The sequence below is a fragment of the Mytilus trossulus genome, chromosome 13, assembly GCF_036588685.1.
Source record: "Mytilus trossulus isolate FHL-02 chromosome 13, PNRI_Mtr1.1.1.hap1, whole genome shotgun sequence".
Lineage (NCBI taxonomy): Eukaryota > Metazoa > Mollusca > Bivalvia > Mytilida > Mytilidae > Mytilus > Mytilus trossulus.
In genome coordinates this window covers 37,061,991-37,079,261 of record NC_086385.1, presented here as the reverse complement: position 1 = coordinate 37,079,261, position 17,271 = coordinate 37,061,991, and the positions used below count along the sequence as shown (strand labels likewise).

General features: G+C 30.9%; 1 protein-coding gene across 1 annotated transcript; it reads left to right on the top strand.

Moving 5' to 3' along the window:
* The first annotated feature begins 1,091 nt into the window (after window positions 1-1,091).
* Window positions 1,092-15,760, top strand: LOC134694894 (uncharacterized). Its single transcript, XM_063556001.1, has 2 exons — window positions 1,092-1,190; window positions 13,989-15,760. Exon 2 carries the CDS (start codon window positions 13,998-14,000, stop codon window positions 15,678-15,680), a length of 1,683 nt encoding a protein of 560 aa, XP_063412071.1. The 5' UTR covers window positions 1,092-1,190; window positions 13,989-13,997; the 3' UTR covers window positions 15,681-15,760.
* The last annotated feature ends 1,511 nt before the right edge of the window (window positions 15,761-17,271 follow it).

Below are 17,271 nucleotides of genomic sequence, written 5' to 3'. Positions count from 1 at the left end.
TGACTTTAAGTTATCCATCACTGTACAAATAATGTAAAAGAATAGAAAATCAAACTGCACCTACCTCAAAATTCCATGTGTATGTTGTACTTTCCTGGTTGGAGAGTATACGTAACGGGATAACTTTCAGCTTAAGAGTTTAAAATTAGTCTGACGATATTTTTTTAGAAGACGTCAATGCATCAAGAGAATTTTGAGGAATTTCATTTTGATGTTGTCCATTTGTCCTAGCTCTAATACTTTCATTTTCTTTGCTATCTATTAGTATAATAATTACAGTTCTGTAGGATTTTTTTTCAATTTTAACTTTAAAACATCGAAATCGCACATAGGTTATGATAAATTCGGATTCATATTTGAGAAAATTGCAACAACAATTACTATGTGCATCTAAATCTGAGATAAGTATAGTCGTATAGAGAATTTGACCATAACGATGTTAACAAAGCGAGAAACAAACGTCATATTAGAATAAACGTTTAAATATTTCTACCACGATTATTCAAACGAAGTAAATCCTGTAAATATAAATAATCTAAAATTGCATGTCAGGTCGCTGTGGCATTATATAATATGTAAACAATAATGAATATGTATTGCAAGTTGCATAGAAGACCGATAACATCGTCAGTTCGAGTCAATAGAAAAAAAATGGAAGAAACATTGAATTTCGACGGCCGTCTATTTGCCAGGGGATTGCTTTTCATTTCAATATTCAAAAGGTAAATGCCAAGTACGTCCGAAGTTGTCGAATCAAATTATCATACCTCTTGTATTAAATTGAAAAATCTTTTAATTTGATGCAAAATTTCATAAAAGATAATATTACGCTCGCTTTGATTTGATTTTAAAAGTTTCATCACTTTTTATACAAATCTTTTTTTTCATCTGGTCATGATGGAAGAATTTTCATTTGATTATATGAAAATATGGTAAAGTAATCTTTTTAACAGAGTTTACAAGAACGAAATTGCCCAAATAAAAATGTAAATTATACCATGGTAACATTGTCCTTGTTAAACCGACACTTTTAAATTGTTTAAAATATCCCGCTTTTAAAGCTTATTTATGTAGAGTCACTGTATCGATAACGAGGTATATGTATCCATATGAATCCATAAACAGGTTTTAACGAACTAAACGCTGTGTGTCGGAAAATATTCGTGAAATAAGTGGTAGCAGGAAACCAGGTAATCTTTAGCTTAACCTTGTTATTTTTGCTACTATCATATGAATTGAGAAAAAGTTATATTTCTTAAATTTTTGTGTTTCATTGAAAACAGAAAGTCGAATTGGGAAAATTTGTACTACAATCAACTTCCTTGTTCAAAAGATTTATTCATAAAGATTTGATATACTAATTAACTGAAGTATACACGTATTTTGCCTTTATTGGGATGATTGTTTTGATGATTAGCACATGAGACCTATTCAAATATATAATGTCCTTTTATTTCTGATGAATTTTCTCTACTGACATTAAGGAGGAATTATTTGTCAAATTCATGTTCACCGAATTGACTTATTTCTCTCTTTATAGCAAATGTACTAGGATTGTAATTTAATACAACATATGCGCGTTTAATTTCATCTTCATAAGGCTCATCATCGACGCTCAGGTCAAAATAGTAAATAAGGCAAAGCAAGTAAAAAGTTGAAGGGCATTTAAAACCCAAAATTCCAAAAAGTTGTGCCAAATACGGCTAAGGTAATCCATGTGTGGGATAAGAAAATCCTTAGCTTTTTGAAAAATTCTAAGTTTTGTAAACAGGAAATTTATAAAAATGACCATATAAATGATATTCATGTCAACACCGAAGTGCTGACTACTGGGCTGGTGATACCCTCGGGGACGAAACGTTCACGGGCAGTGAAATCGACCGAGTAATTTTAAATAGTTATCACAGTTACCAGGATTATAATTTAATACGCTAAACGCGCGTTTTATCTACATTAGGCTCATCAGGAACGCTCAGGTCAAAATAGTTATAAAGCCAAGCAAGTACAAAGTTAGTGAGCATTGCGGACTTTAAATTCTAAAAAGTTGTACCAAAATACGGCTAAGGTTCGATTAATGAGTTTGATTGTTCCTCTGAAATCTGTCATCCCTATTTGCTAAACAAAGGAAATACTAAAATGAATATTCAAATTGCAAAATGTCTAAAAATAAACAACTTACTTTGCATGAACTCGATAATATCTATCAATATTTTGTGTTTAATTCTGTCCCGACGTCATCTAATCAAATATCGAGATGACTTGCGAAAAATGCAGACAGTCATATAGCCTGATATACAAAATAAAAAGCTTTGCCAACAGAAAGCGACCATGTGCAATTGGATTTATCTAAAATCATAAATTATGCACCTTGAATGAAATATTAACGCCAAAAGAAACAGATGTAACCAACCTTAAATATATCAATTAGGCTTTTTTAACCGTTTCTTCCAAAGACTCCCTATTCTTGTTTTTTTTTAATTTCAATTTTAAAAACGCTTGATTTACTATATCAAAAATAAATTAAAAAAACATTAAAGTCCATAAAATATATTTTCAAAATTAATATTACACCATCTGACCTATTCCAAAAGTTGTTTCAGTTTAAAAAAAAACCAGTTGTTTGTTCTAACAAACTATTAATTTCATTGACATCAAGTTGAGGTAGCTAAACAACAAATAAATCACATGACCCTGTAAAAGAAACATCCCCAAAAGGTATCATAAAAAATTAGCGTACTCCAAGGTAAAATCAATTAGGAGGAAGTCCATAAAAGTTATCAAATCAATTGTGACACCTTCTAAGCCAACTGAATGAATGGAAAATAACTATCCGATTCCTCCCTTTGTAGCTTCATAGATGTATAGAGGCATTTTTAGAGAAAAAAAATGAAGGGATTTATCTCGTTTTATCGCTACACAAACCTCCCACTTATATGCCAGATGATTGTAATTCCGTTATATTAACAACATTGTGTGGTCAAGCCAAGTAGACATTATTGACTTAAATGAAAATAATTGGGATCCAGCAGTAAAAACTGTGTAAACATACATTATATAAGTGTTTGTAATTTGTAGTGCTTAGAGTATAGAGTATATTAAAACATATCATGCCTTGCTAGTATTCACTTTCCCGATAAAGTACCAATAAAGTAAAATATAAATTCAAGGGGTAAATAAAATGGAAACAACACTGTAAAAATTTTAAGAGGCAGACCGCTTCCTTATGAACCCACTCGCACTAGTAAATCATCAAATCGAAAAAAAACATATGTGTGAATGAACAAATACCGAGTCACTTCGAGAGTCATACGAAATCACTATTATTTGAGAATATAACGAGACGTTATTTTATATAACTTTGGCTCATTGATATTTCGTTCAGACACTGATTACGTATTGCACAATCTGTGAAGCAGCTTCGAGCTCTTGAATATCGTATAAGCTGAGAAATGTATATACCATATACAGGTGAAATTGGAATATTGCTGCTAAGATTAAGAAATTTGATAGCTTCAAGATTGAAATCGTCTTTCCCCCTGTGGTCAATGTGGACGTATAAGAAATGAAGAAAGAATTTGTTTCAATGATTGTGTCTTCATCTAGTTTAGGGAGATATATTAATGCGTACACATTTATAAAAGTTTGTAGGGTTATTAAAATGAACATAAACAATAAAACTCATATGAAAATAAGAAAAGGTAGACCAATAATTAAAGGAACCAAAAGCCTACCACTGGCTAGTCCACAAACTATAAGAAACCCTCTTTATTCTCACTCCTTAAGGGGGCTCGCGGGTCTAAATCATTTTTTTTATTTAATATAGGAAATCGCTATATTTTTCTATAAAAGAACTTTGTCTTATACTTGATAGAAAAATAAAATAAAAAAATGGGGTCACCGTTCATTTACGTTCACAATCTGCCTTTCAAAGAAGCATACATTTTTTTTAATGTCCTTTTTTCTGTTGAACTAATAGGCGAAATAGCGGTAATATCGAAATAAAAAAGAACTAAATTACAGAAATCGCTTAAATTTTACAATTATTTAATTTATGTACAGCTTATTCGAAAACAACAATAAAAAATATAGGTCACCGATGAGTTAAAAAAGATATTTCAATTTTAATGCCAAAAAATGGCATTTTTGCACCAAAGGGAGATAATTTGGAGCCTTTTCAATGGTATCTAAATTTTAAAAGTCACCTGGGGCCAACACAAATTGATTTTTTGGAATGATTTTTGCACCATATGATAAAGTAACAACTACTTAAGGTAATAATTAAAATTTGTAATGAAAAATAAATGTTTTATTTTTTTTCTGAAAATCTTATACCCGCGAGCCTCCTTAACAGTGACAATATTCCATGGCTGAAAAGTACGTTTGATTTAACAGTTGTTGCAAGTGTATGACTAAGAGGGATGGTTTGGTAAATTGCAATGAGACAGAAGAAACATAAAGAAAGAACACAAAATAAATCTTTTGTTTTGTAAACGACAGGTTTATATACCATATGCTAGGCATTACAATTTTCATATTCATGTTATGTGATTAGAATATATTGACAGAAAACAATGAATATTCTACAATTTAAAACATTTTTTTCAGTGAAAAAACTGCAAATTAATACTTACTAAATGTCATGCGTCCAAAAGGCATTTTAGAATTACTAAGTTATGATAGTAAACTTACTTAGAGTATGATAGTGTGGTGGTTTTAACTAATTTTCGTTAAAGATCTCAATCTCCTATCTCTCTCACATGACCAGATGATTAGTAAAACGTACACAAAGGAACATAGAGTGAAACCAGTTAAGACAAACAACTAATTGTAGTTCAATTGCTTAAAGGGGAAAACCTAATAAAATGGAATGATAACAAAAAGAAAAATGCTCCTTGTAAAGTTATCTCTCTTTTTTTGTAAATTTGTAAACCATTAAACATCAGCTGCAAAGTAATCATTGGTTTTAAATGCGAAAAATTGTTCTCAATTACAAGTTTTGTCGAGAATTTGATTTTCGGTAAGTTAACTGGATTGTGACATGGACTTTTATAGATTTAACGTTAAACCCTCATAACTTCCGTACTGTTAAAAAGTGAAAATGTGTTCCAATTTAACGAATTCAATATAGGTGTTTATCGGAGTTTTCACTGTCTTTATAACTCTGCTCAATTCTTTTAAAACTTACAGATCACGGATTTGATACCTAAATAAATTTGATCTTGACATTATCATCGACGTCAAAAATGATGGAACAGACGTTGATTATTTTGGCCCAAACTTATCATGTCATCATCCAATTTTAGTAATAGTTAAACAAAGAAAACACTTTTTTCTGTCATGCAACATATATTCACATTTATCAGATTTTAATCATATTTTTGTTGTAATTGTGGGGTCGATTTCTCAAATCTAACTCTAAATGAATAAACAACAGCTTTGCAGTTTGACGTTTACTATTCATCAACAAAAGATAATGTGACGTCGCCGGTGTGACGTCGAACTTGGATACAATATTACCCCATAGACGCTGCCGGTCCCGCGGTCTACTCTGCATTCTTGGGGCCTAAAAAAAATACTTAACGTGGAAAAGAAAATTGAAATACAATATATAAATTACATAAATTTTAGATTAAATTCTCTCAAATAAAACAAAAATCACAGTTTATAAAACAAAATCGCTTTACAGTCCATATTTTATCACGAAACACATTTTTAATTAAGTATGCTTGATCACTTTCGAAAGTCTATTAAAAAGTTTAATGTCCACTTCAATCGTTGTCGTGTTTCCATGGTAACTTTGCATAATTTTTGTTGTTGTGAAACTTAATTGAAGTCCTTATATAGTTCTCTTTTTTGTGTACTTCTGGAGATTCTATTTCTTGAGCTTCAAGCTTCCTAAATGCTTCTAAGTTGTGTTCTTTTATGTTTTGTGAAATAAGTACATTGAAAATACTTGACGCTGTTGATGAGTGTAATTTTTCTGAATGTGACAGTCCAGGGAGTAAGTTTCCTAGTTTTGATTTGACTACAGTGGGTCCGTTTCCGAGTACAACTTTTAGTACAGCAACCAGAGTTCTTTTTCTAAAACGTTAATGTTCGGGTAGAACACATACCTAAATTATATATTGCTGTTAAGAGGAAAACGTGTACAATAAGAACAGGTTGGTCGTAAAAATGTGGGGTGATCAAATTTTGGTGAAATTGAATCAAAGGTCAGACCTAAAAATATCAATATTTCAACCACAAGGGCAAAAAGGAGGAATTTTTCTGAAATCTATTCAAAAGAATGCTACAAACACGGTTCAATTATAAACATATGCTATAGACCATGTCAAAACGACAAACTACTTATATGCAAAAATGCCATTACAAAATGGAGTGAATCTGGAACCTTTTTAATTTTTTTCAATCTATGATATAGCAAAAGAAGTAACCTTGACCTTTGAAAAAAACACAATGTTTTTGACTAACCAATTTTTTATGGAAATGATGGAAAATAATACAATGTTATGCCAATTTGTTTATGTTGTAATTTAAAATCAGGCATGACCCTTCTTTAATTTGTCTTTTAAAAGCGACATACAATAGCTCTAGTCTTCATTAAATATGAAATCATATTCGGATTCATCACGCGTATTAGCATTAAAACACACTTTTCGTTTTTGACACGAACAAGTTCGACGCAGGACAAAGTTTATTCAAGGCAAACACAGTTTGTGAGCACAAAGATTTACTTTTGCAGGTACAAAGTTGATCTTGTAAGTTATTTGATGAAATTTGTCCTATGAAAAATGCTGGGGTTTATCCATTTTTTTTTCTCGGTCGGACTTTTGAAAGAATTCGGAACGCGAACAGAACTTCTCTTACCTTTTTATAACAGCCGTTAACGATGATGCACTGTCAGTCAATGGAAAAGTTTTATCTTGACCTCTCTTCGCTTTCATCTGACGCATTCTGGAATCAATTGTGGATTAACAAACCTGAAAGTTTGCTCGTGCATTGGACTGAAACTTTCTTCACTATAAATTGTCTGGAGTCGTGTTGTTGACTATATTGTCGGTATCTTTTTGTATCAAACATCCCCATTGGTGTTTTGAAACAATGCCATATGGAGTGTAAAACTTTCAGACCTAAACCAAATGGAAAATCAACTTGTCTAAAATTTAATTTCAAGAGTTATTTTGAATACTTCTATTATAGACCTGTTTGTAAACAAAACGTGCAATCTTAAATATTCTTTAAAATGATATTATTTCACACCTTCTGAAATTAAAAATACTATATTAAAAGCTGTTTATTAAAATATGTTAGCTCTGAACATACTTTTGAATTATTAAAGAACTTATATAAAGTAAGAATAACATTTATTTCTTCATTTTTTTACGATATTTCAGAGTATGAATGTTGAACAGGCGGTCTAGTGACATGCCATTTTGGTTGTTTTGGACCATTCAGGGGTCAATATCTTATCAATCCCTCTAAAAATAGACTTTTCCTTTGCTTTAAAATGTTAAATCTAATTCAATGTATTGACTGCACAAAATTCACTTGCAAAGATCAAACACAATGGCTGGGACAAGAAAATACGTTTTTATTGAAAAACGCCCAAGATACCGTCTTCATTCGATCAAGCTCGTGCATGGAAATGTCTGTTAGGTAAAGTGTTATTTCTGCATAGGAAACACAAAACCCATGTGAGTAAAAAGTTTAAATCAAATTGAATGTTCGTGACCCATATACTCATATTCATGATATAACTGTTCGGCCAATTCCAAATGTTGCTACAAAAACGATTGTTTTTGTAATAGAAATACATTTACGAATTTGTGTTATCTTTAGGGACAATATACGGTTCAGAAGCGCCTTTGTGTAATTTTTCAACAATTAACTCTTTCAATGTATCCTTGATATCTTCAGACACACCTTGGTGTAATTCTGAAAGTCTTAACATAAACTTCAAATTTCCTGCAGGAGATATATAGCTAAATGCTATATTTAACATCCCTTGGCCCCGCTGTGTCTGAATTGTAAGGTGTCATATTATCTAGTTAGTTTGCTCTTGAGTTTGGCAGTTTGGTAAGCATCAGAGACAATTTTGAGTCAAAGTGACCGGTATATGTAGAGGATGTGTTACATGAGAAAGGCCTATGTACTGAAAAATAGATCAGCACTAACAATCGTTACCAGTGAATTGACAGCAAGTTCAAATTCGATTTTTTAGCAGCTTTTTTTACCTGATTGCACAGGGGTTGACTTCAATAAGTACTTGGTAATGACTGCTGAAAGGTAGACTGCATTTGAAATAAATATGTGCTCGAAATTATCTTTACCAATCAAGGATGGGCACGATTACTGACAAATGTAATCGATTAATAATCGATTACATGAAGGATTTTTGTGCAATCGATTAATAATCGATTACTCAAATTTTAGTATGTAATCGATTACAATCGATTACTTTATCAAAAGTAATTACATTACTTTTCGATTACTGTCAATTACATACTTCAACATTTCAACAAAAAATAACATGAGTAAAACACAATAATATAGCTCAACATTTGTATAGTGGAAATTAAGAACTTTACAAAATGCATCATTCAAAGCATTGTTTCTAAACTATAAGTTAATAGCTGTTTTTTTTAGATCAAATCTCTTCATGAAGATTAGAAATTTTTAAAAAGCTTGAAATTTTAACTTTCAACAATGAACATAAATGAAAGATGTCATTGCATTGCAATAATCACTTATTCATAACTAATTGTTTTTCAAAAATTTAGCTTTCTTACCGACTGACGTTAGCTTTTTTGTTTTTACTCTTTATAAAAGAAAATATTTTAGCATAGTCAATTATAATGTTTACATGGTTTAAGGAAATGTAAAAAAAAGTAGAATAATTAATTAGTTCAACTTTTTAGATCAAAATTTATTTTTATAATGACATGTATGATTTAAACCTTTTGTTTGGATAACCACCCTAACTACAGATTATTTAATTGCCACTGGAATACAATTTATAACCTGGGGCTAAATATTGTAAATTTTCTTCTTAATTAGACATAAGATAGATAATTGAAATAAAAACAAAGTATGTTTGTTTTTGATTAAAATACTTTGATCATTTCATTAGTAAAGGCAAGACTTTTGTTAAGATTTGTAACTTCTTCAATCAAATTATATACAAAATATATTTATAGTGTCAAAGGGATACATGTATCTATTTCTAAAAAGAATTGCTATGCATTGCCATTGGTTCATTGTTAAAAGGATTGTGTGTTCTTTTTTAATTTAATTTATATACATGTATATCATAACATTTAAGAAATGAACTGTTTATCTATTCTAAGCTTTAATTTCAACTCTGTTTGAAATTGTTGTTTTCAAGAAAGTTAATACAAATTAGCTTACTACTTTTAAAAAATGTAGTACAGAACTTAAAGAAAGACAGACACATTTCTTATTTAAGATCTATTTTATTTTTTCAAATCTATTTTCTTATTCAAATATTAAAGCTCTTGAATTATTGACAAGCATATACATCCATTTGTTTCAAAAGCTAGATTTAAAGTAAATTTAGGTAGGGGATCTGGTTACTCATAATGCAGCTTGAGACAATAGATAGAAATAAGGCAGTTGCTTAACTCTCACGTATTGTTGATGCATAATTTTTTATCTGTACTACAAAGTGATAACATACATATTTTCCTCTGAAATAGGTTATTTTTCATCAAACTATTTTACTAAAGTAATCGAAATGTAATCGAAAAGTAATCGATGATTACATCCAAATTTTTGCTGTAATCGATTAAATTACGATTACATGTAATCGAAAATGTCTTCGATTACAGATTACTGTCGATTACTTGAAAAAATGTAATCAATTACAATCGATTACGATTACAGATTACGATTACCCCATCCCTGTTACCAATCCATGCATGGAAACATAATTACATACCCCAAAAGACTTTCATAACGTTCCGACGACACAGTATTATGTATGTTTCTGTCTTTTTAAAAGTTTGGCTTTCCTATCAAAACAACAAGGAGTAAAATGATCAAGAGATCGTATCAGTGTCAGGTTGTGAGGATACATGTAGATCAGTTTTATCACATATTTGGCTCTCTGCTGATTCTTACTTAAAGACAAAACAATTTCGCTTTCTTGTGTAAGTCTTATAAGATCACTGATGTTTCACAACTTTTTCGCCCAAGGAAAGCGGATTAATCAAGAGATGTTGGTTATAGCATCACCATGTCACACACCAAATGTCTGCGAAACTTCAACAGTACTTTTCCCCCGACCACTTACATGCATATCAATTGCTCTGAGTTTGAACAATGATATACAATGTACCCCCTCCCCTCCCCCCCACAATATCAACTAGTCATTAAAAAAACCCATCTTATCCGAAGGATTTGGTTAACTCTTATGAAAAGTCAAAATTTTATTACCAAAAATATACTGTAAACCAACTTATTTTCGCGGATACTTTTTTTCGCGTTTTACCCTTTCTTGACAGTTTCGCGGCTATTTAATTCCGCGATTACCTGATTTCCTTGATGACGTTTATTAAGAAAAGATCAAAGATTGATATATTCGCGACGATTAATATTCGCGTTATTTTTCTACTCGCGAAAGTCGCGAAAATAAGTTGGTTTACAGTAACTAATTCACAGAAAATACACGAAAGAAATACTAAATATTTATTCAAATCACTCAAAAATAAATTAACATATCCTAGAAAATGTAAATAATCCCATCGAAACTATCAAATTCATTGTGAAGGGAAAAATAAACGATGGAGCTGATTGACGGATAGGAAACTTCCGTAATTAAAAAAGGTAAAAAATTATGTTTTTATTTTTGAGTTTTTGACAAAATTGTTTGGAATTTGCCCAACAAAATTTGCATGCAGTATTTCAATAATATATTTTGTCCTTTCAAATGAAAAATGCTGTTTTTGAATCATATCTTTATTATTTTTCAAAGAAACGCGTTAAATTTCATTCTAAAAAACAACCAACTTTAAGTTTGAAAGTTTTTCTCGGAGATGGTATTATATTTATGTCTTCATCATTCCGATGATCCATGATGATATGTGCATCGAAAGTATTTACGAAAATAGCGGGAAATTTAACCAAAAAAAATTAGTTTTTTGGATTTTAAGGTGACTACCAAAAACCGTAAATTGAGGGGTACCCCATTAAAGAGCTAAAATACCAAAATTGACAACAGAAATTTTAACGACTAGACGCAAATTAGAATATAGATATAATTATATCCTTTAAAACAATTTGAAGTGGTGTGTTATTCTGGAACATTAAACTCGCTAACTAAGCGTCTTTTTTTAGGTCAGTTGCAGTACCTTTTTATCTTCAACTGTTTCCCAATAAAACTCGGCTCCAATGAATAGTAAAATATCGAACGTATCCTGTAACTACAAATGTAGATGTGCAAGCTAAAGTCCTTGTAAATAGTTATTGTACCTGTAAATGAAACGATTGTGGTTCTATAACGGCGTAGCTATCATAGGGACGATTAACACCTGTATCGGGATTTTATGTCTAGTTTTAGTTTCAAAATAAACTGTGACTTTATTAAGTTGGCATGTATTAGTATGACGAAAGTTGAATAAAGTACTTGCAACCTTAGGCGTTACTATTTCAGCGATCAATCAGCGGTCATCGATCAGTGACCGATCAGTCAAGTTCGCGTCAGACTCACGTCAGCAATCCGTCAGACTTATAGTAAAAGTAATTGACTGATCGGACTGATCGGACGGATAGAACCGATCGACCTTGATGACGGATTGACCTGTAATACGTCACATGATAAACTAATACAAATTACGGGATCTTAGTTTCGTTTTGTTTAATTAAAATGGCGACTAGTGAAAATCGAACGTTCAATGATCATGATGATACATTTTGCTTTAATAATAATAATTTAGCAAAGTTTTATTGAAATGAAATGTACAGATAAAACCTAACATAAATATATTATTATTAAAGAATGGTCTTTTTCTTTTATTTAGGTAATATATTTTCAAACCCGGCGGGTTTTAAAACGGTGTCTGCATCGCGATTTTGATTTTATTATTTTCCAAACATACTCGGGAAAAGCAAAATGAAAGGATCAGTTATTGAAAGATGTATTCTATATTCAAAATTTTTGTATCCTTATCATGATAAAATCCTTTAATTTTTTTTTATCATAATCAAGGACTTTTTATATTCCTGTCACAATCGAAGCCTATAAAATATTAAACAACGCGAATAAAATTTAAGTAAGATTTATCTGACACTCTTAATTTCATGAAAAAAACTATTCTAAACTTTTCAAAGTACAAAAATCAAATGGCGGTCAATAATTTTTAGTGAAATGAAGAAATATTTGCATTTCAGGCAAGGCATACAAAAAATTGAATATCTTTTTCCTTAAAGTAAGCATATTTTATGAAAAACAGTCAATCTTGATGTACAAAAAGTACTGAAATCATATGACGGTTAATAATTTGTATCAAAATAAATCAACAACTGCATTCTTATTCAACAAAAATTAAAGTTTAAGTATCTTAATTCTCATTATATCTCAATTCTGATCAGAAGACTTGTCTGAAGATGGTAAAAATAACTGATTTTAAATAAAATAGCTTTTTCTTAATAAAAAGAAGACTAATTTTAAACAACGCGAATGAAATGTTAGTATGATTTCTCTGACACTCTTTTAATTTCATGAAAAAAACCTATTCTAATCTATAAAAGGTACAAAAATCCAATGGCAGTCAATAATTTTTAGTAAAATGAAGAAATATTTGCATTTTAGACAACGCGTACAAAAATTTAATATCTTTTTCCTTAAAGTAGGCATATTTTATGAAGAACAGCCAATCCTGATGTACAAAAAGTACTCAAATGATATGACGGTTAATAATGTGTATCAAAATAAATCAATAACTGAATTCTTATTCCACAAAAATAAAGTTTAAGTATTTAAATTCTCAGTATATCTCAATTCTGATTAGATGACTTGTCTCATGATGGTAAAAATGACTGATTTCAAATAAAATAGCTTCATTTTTAATAAAAAGAAGACTAATTTTGGTTATTTTAAACAATGCGAATAACATTTTAGTATGATTTCTCTGACACTCTTTTAATTTCATGAAAAAAACACTATTCTAATCTATAAAAAGTACAAAAATCAAATTGCGGTCAATAATTTTTAGTAAAATGAAGAAATATTTGCATTTTAGGCAACGTGTACTAAATTTTAATATCTTTTTCCTCAAAGTAAGCATATTTTATGAAGAACAGCCAATCTTACAGTTTAGGCAATGGGTACAAAAATTTGATATATTTTTCCTTAAAGTTTTAGTATGATTTCTCTGACACTTTTTTAATTTCATGAAAAAAACCTATTCTAAACCCTAAAAAGTACAAAAATCCAATGGCGGTGAATAATTTTTAGTAAAGTGAAGAAATATTTGCAGTTTAGGCAATGCATACAAAAATACAAAAATTTGATATCTTTTTCCTTAAAGTAAGCATATTTTATGAAGAACAGCCAATCTTGTTGTACAAAAAGTACTGAAATCATATGATGGTTAATAATTTGTATCAAAATAAATCAACAACTGCATTCTTATTCAACATCGCCGATGTGATGTCGAACTTGGATACAATATTACTTCCGAGACGTTGCCGATCCCGCGGTCTTCTTGACAGTAATATAAGCTGCTTAATAAAATATGAGACTCACTCGATCAAATCTTTGAATTGTGACTCGCAGCTGATATTTCACAATATCAATATGTAGAAAACTTTATTATCGGAGCATTTTAATCAGGTATTGTCACAATTGTATTTATACATTTCCAATAAATCTTCTTTTATTTAGAAGTAGAGGAGGGCCCTCAACCTAATCAAAAACCAAAATATACATAAAAAATAAAAAAAAACAATCTTCTTTCATGTTGTTTCAGGGAGTCCGAATGGCTACAGGCAAACAAATACCCTGTGGTCCATGTAGCGTTGATGACGTCACTAAGAATGCTTGGAGATGGTGCACTAGTTGTGAAGAAGGATTATGTGAAGATTGTGAAAACGTTCACAGAAGAAGCAAAGCCTCAAGAAATCATCAAGTTATTTCAATAGAAGATTACAGCAAGATTGAAAATGTTTCAATCTCCCAAGTTTGTGGGCATCATGGAGAAAACCTGGAGTGGTTCTGTAAAATTCATGACGAAGTCCTCTGTGTAGCTTGCGTCCCGTCAAAACACAAGGCATGTTCCGATGTTGTACCAATAAGTGAAAGTTCGGCAAATTCACGACAATCTGCTTTATTATTTAACCTGGAAGAGACGATTGAGGGAACTTTGCAGAACGTGACACTTTGCATCAAGAATCGTGAATCCGCTACAAAGGAATTCGAAAAACAAGAAATGGCTGTCAAAACCATGGTTCTTCAAACAAGAACGAAAATAAACGTCCATCTAGACAAGCTACAAGAAAAACTATTATACGAACTTAGATCAACATCTCAAACTTGCAAATCAAAATATATGAAAATCCTTCATAAGCTAAAATCAACGGAAGAAATGCTTAACAAACTAAGGGACGAAACAAAACACATCAAACAATTTTCTTCTGACATACAAGTATTTCTGGGAACGCGTCAGATAAATGAGCGGATAAAACAAGAGGTAGAGTCCATAAAAAACGAAATCGGTGCTGCCAAGGACTATGAATTAAAAGTATCTATTCATAGCTTAATCGAAAAAGTATCCAACGAAGTAAAAGACTTTGGTAAAATAATGGTTTCAGAATCATGCGCAAACCTTGATTTCAGAGACCCAAAATTCGATCAAGCACAAATTGATATCAACGTTCCAACGTCAAGAAACATATCCAACATAAACATGATAAAGCTTCAGCTTATAAAATCATTCCAAATGACGAGTGAACATAAATTGAATATTACAGATTGCGTCATATTGCCTAATGGTCATTTGCTGATGACCAATCACACAAAAGAAAGTATTTTAATAGAGTACAGCTATGCAGGTGATCACATTCGTGACATTCCTGTCGTTAGCGCACCGAGTGGTATTGCAGTGATAGATCAAGATCATATTGTTGTGTCGTACGGAGACTCGTTATTTTTAGAAATAATGAATTACATTAATTGCAACGTTGAAAAGAAAATCTGTGTAGAATCAAGTTGCATCGGAGTATCTCACGAGGATGGGCGAATTTACGTATTATATGACGACCGTATACATATCATGGATCTATCGGGAAAACCATTGGAAACAATAAAGATAGAATCGAAAGGTCTAAGTTGTATCAAAGTAAGCAAAAACAAGATATTTTACGCTGATTACAAAACAAACAAAGTCTCTTGTCGTTTGAAAGGCAAAGACTTATGGCATTTCGAAAGTGACTCTATTAAATTTCCATACCATACAACAATAGACTCATACCAAAACGCTTATGTTGTAGGTTACAAATCCAACAGTCTAACAATTATACAGCATGACGGGAAAACCAGTAGGACATTACTGACAGAATCAGATGGATTGATGAATCCACAAGCCGTGTATTATGACAATGATAAAAGAACATTGATGATATGCAATGAAGGAGGAAAGGTTGCGTTGTACAAAGTGGTTTAGAACTTTTCATAATTCATGAGACATCTTCGTTCTAGAAATTTATGATATATTTACACAAGGGAAATAGTATAATATTTTTTCTTAAGGAAAATGGATTAATTTTACTGTAACTTTGAATAAAATTTTGTTCAGTGATGATCTTTTATTATCAAGTTGTGTATTTCCAAACAAACTTTTGAACCATGCGTTATATTTTTCACTACTTGGTTCGTACGAACAGTGTTCGACAGACTATTGGTATTACTAGTAATTAGATATATGAAGATGTGATGTGAGTGCCAATGAGACAACTCTTCATCCAAATAACAATTTATAAAAGTAAATCATTATAGGTTAAAGTACGGCCTTCAACACGGATCCTTGGCTCACAGCGAACAAAAAGCTAAAAAGGGCCCCAAAATTACTAGACTAAGTGTAAAACCATTCAAACGGGAAAACCAACGGTCTAATCTATATAGAAAACGAGAAACGAAAAACATGTAAAAATTGCATAAACAAACGACAACTAATGTACATCAAATTCCTGACTTGGGACAGGTGCAAACATTAGCAGCGGGATTAAACGTTTTAATGGTACCAAACCTTCTCCCTTTTTGAAACAATAGCATAACATCACAACATAGAAAAACAGACGATAAAATATCAATTGGAAGGCTTATCTCAATCAAAAAACATAAATTAACACACTATGAACGAATAAATTTGATGTTTTACCGTAAAAATAAGTATAAGCTTTTTTTAATTCATGAGTGTTTTAAATTGTTATAAGGAGATGTGGTATGAAAAAAACTCTCCATCCGAGTCATTATGTTTAGCATTAAAGTGGTTAATCTAGATATGAATAATTCTACTACAAATGAAAAGAAAGGTTTTTGGTTATCAAAAGATACAATGACTGTATTATTTAAAAAGAAAGGAAACACAGATACTTTGATTGGCTGTAATGGTAACAGTATTGTTGAAACAGGTATAGGATTTAAAATGTTGCCTGTATTATTTATCTGAAACGTAATTAGCGTATTATAATGCAATTTGAAGATTATAAACTTGAAATGAAAAAACTGAGATCTCATTTTCCAACGAAAATAGTGTTTCACAGTAATTTATGTATTTCTCGTGTTTTATTTTGAATATTACTGCTGCAAAACTTGTTTCCACATACTTAAAAATGAGTCCAAAAAAATCATATCGAGTGCCTAAGAAACCATTTATTGACTATGGATATCTTTAGCTGTTTTTTACAAAACCGTCCCGATCTTTTCGGAATTTTTGTTCTTGAATGCTCTCCAAAATTAATGTTAATGTAAAGACTGTGAGTAATGTATTTACAAACATGTATTCAGGTTCACAACATTGACAACTTCAAATCTTTGGCAAAACATTTCCAAATGTTGTGTCCGCATTGCTCTTCTACTTGGTACTTTTTTTAACCCTTTTATTTTCAAAGATTCGACTGCCACTGATGAGTTTTTTTCAGACGAAAAACGCGTCTTGCTACAAAATGTTGATATTGGTATATCTTATTAGTTTATTTTGACTTTATTTACTCATATTGCACAAGGTACATTTCCACTTATAAAATAGTGTTAAA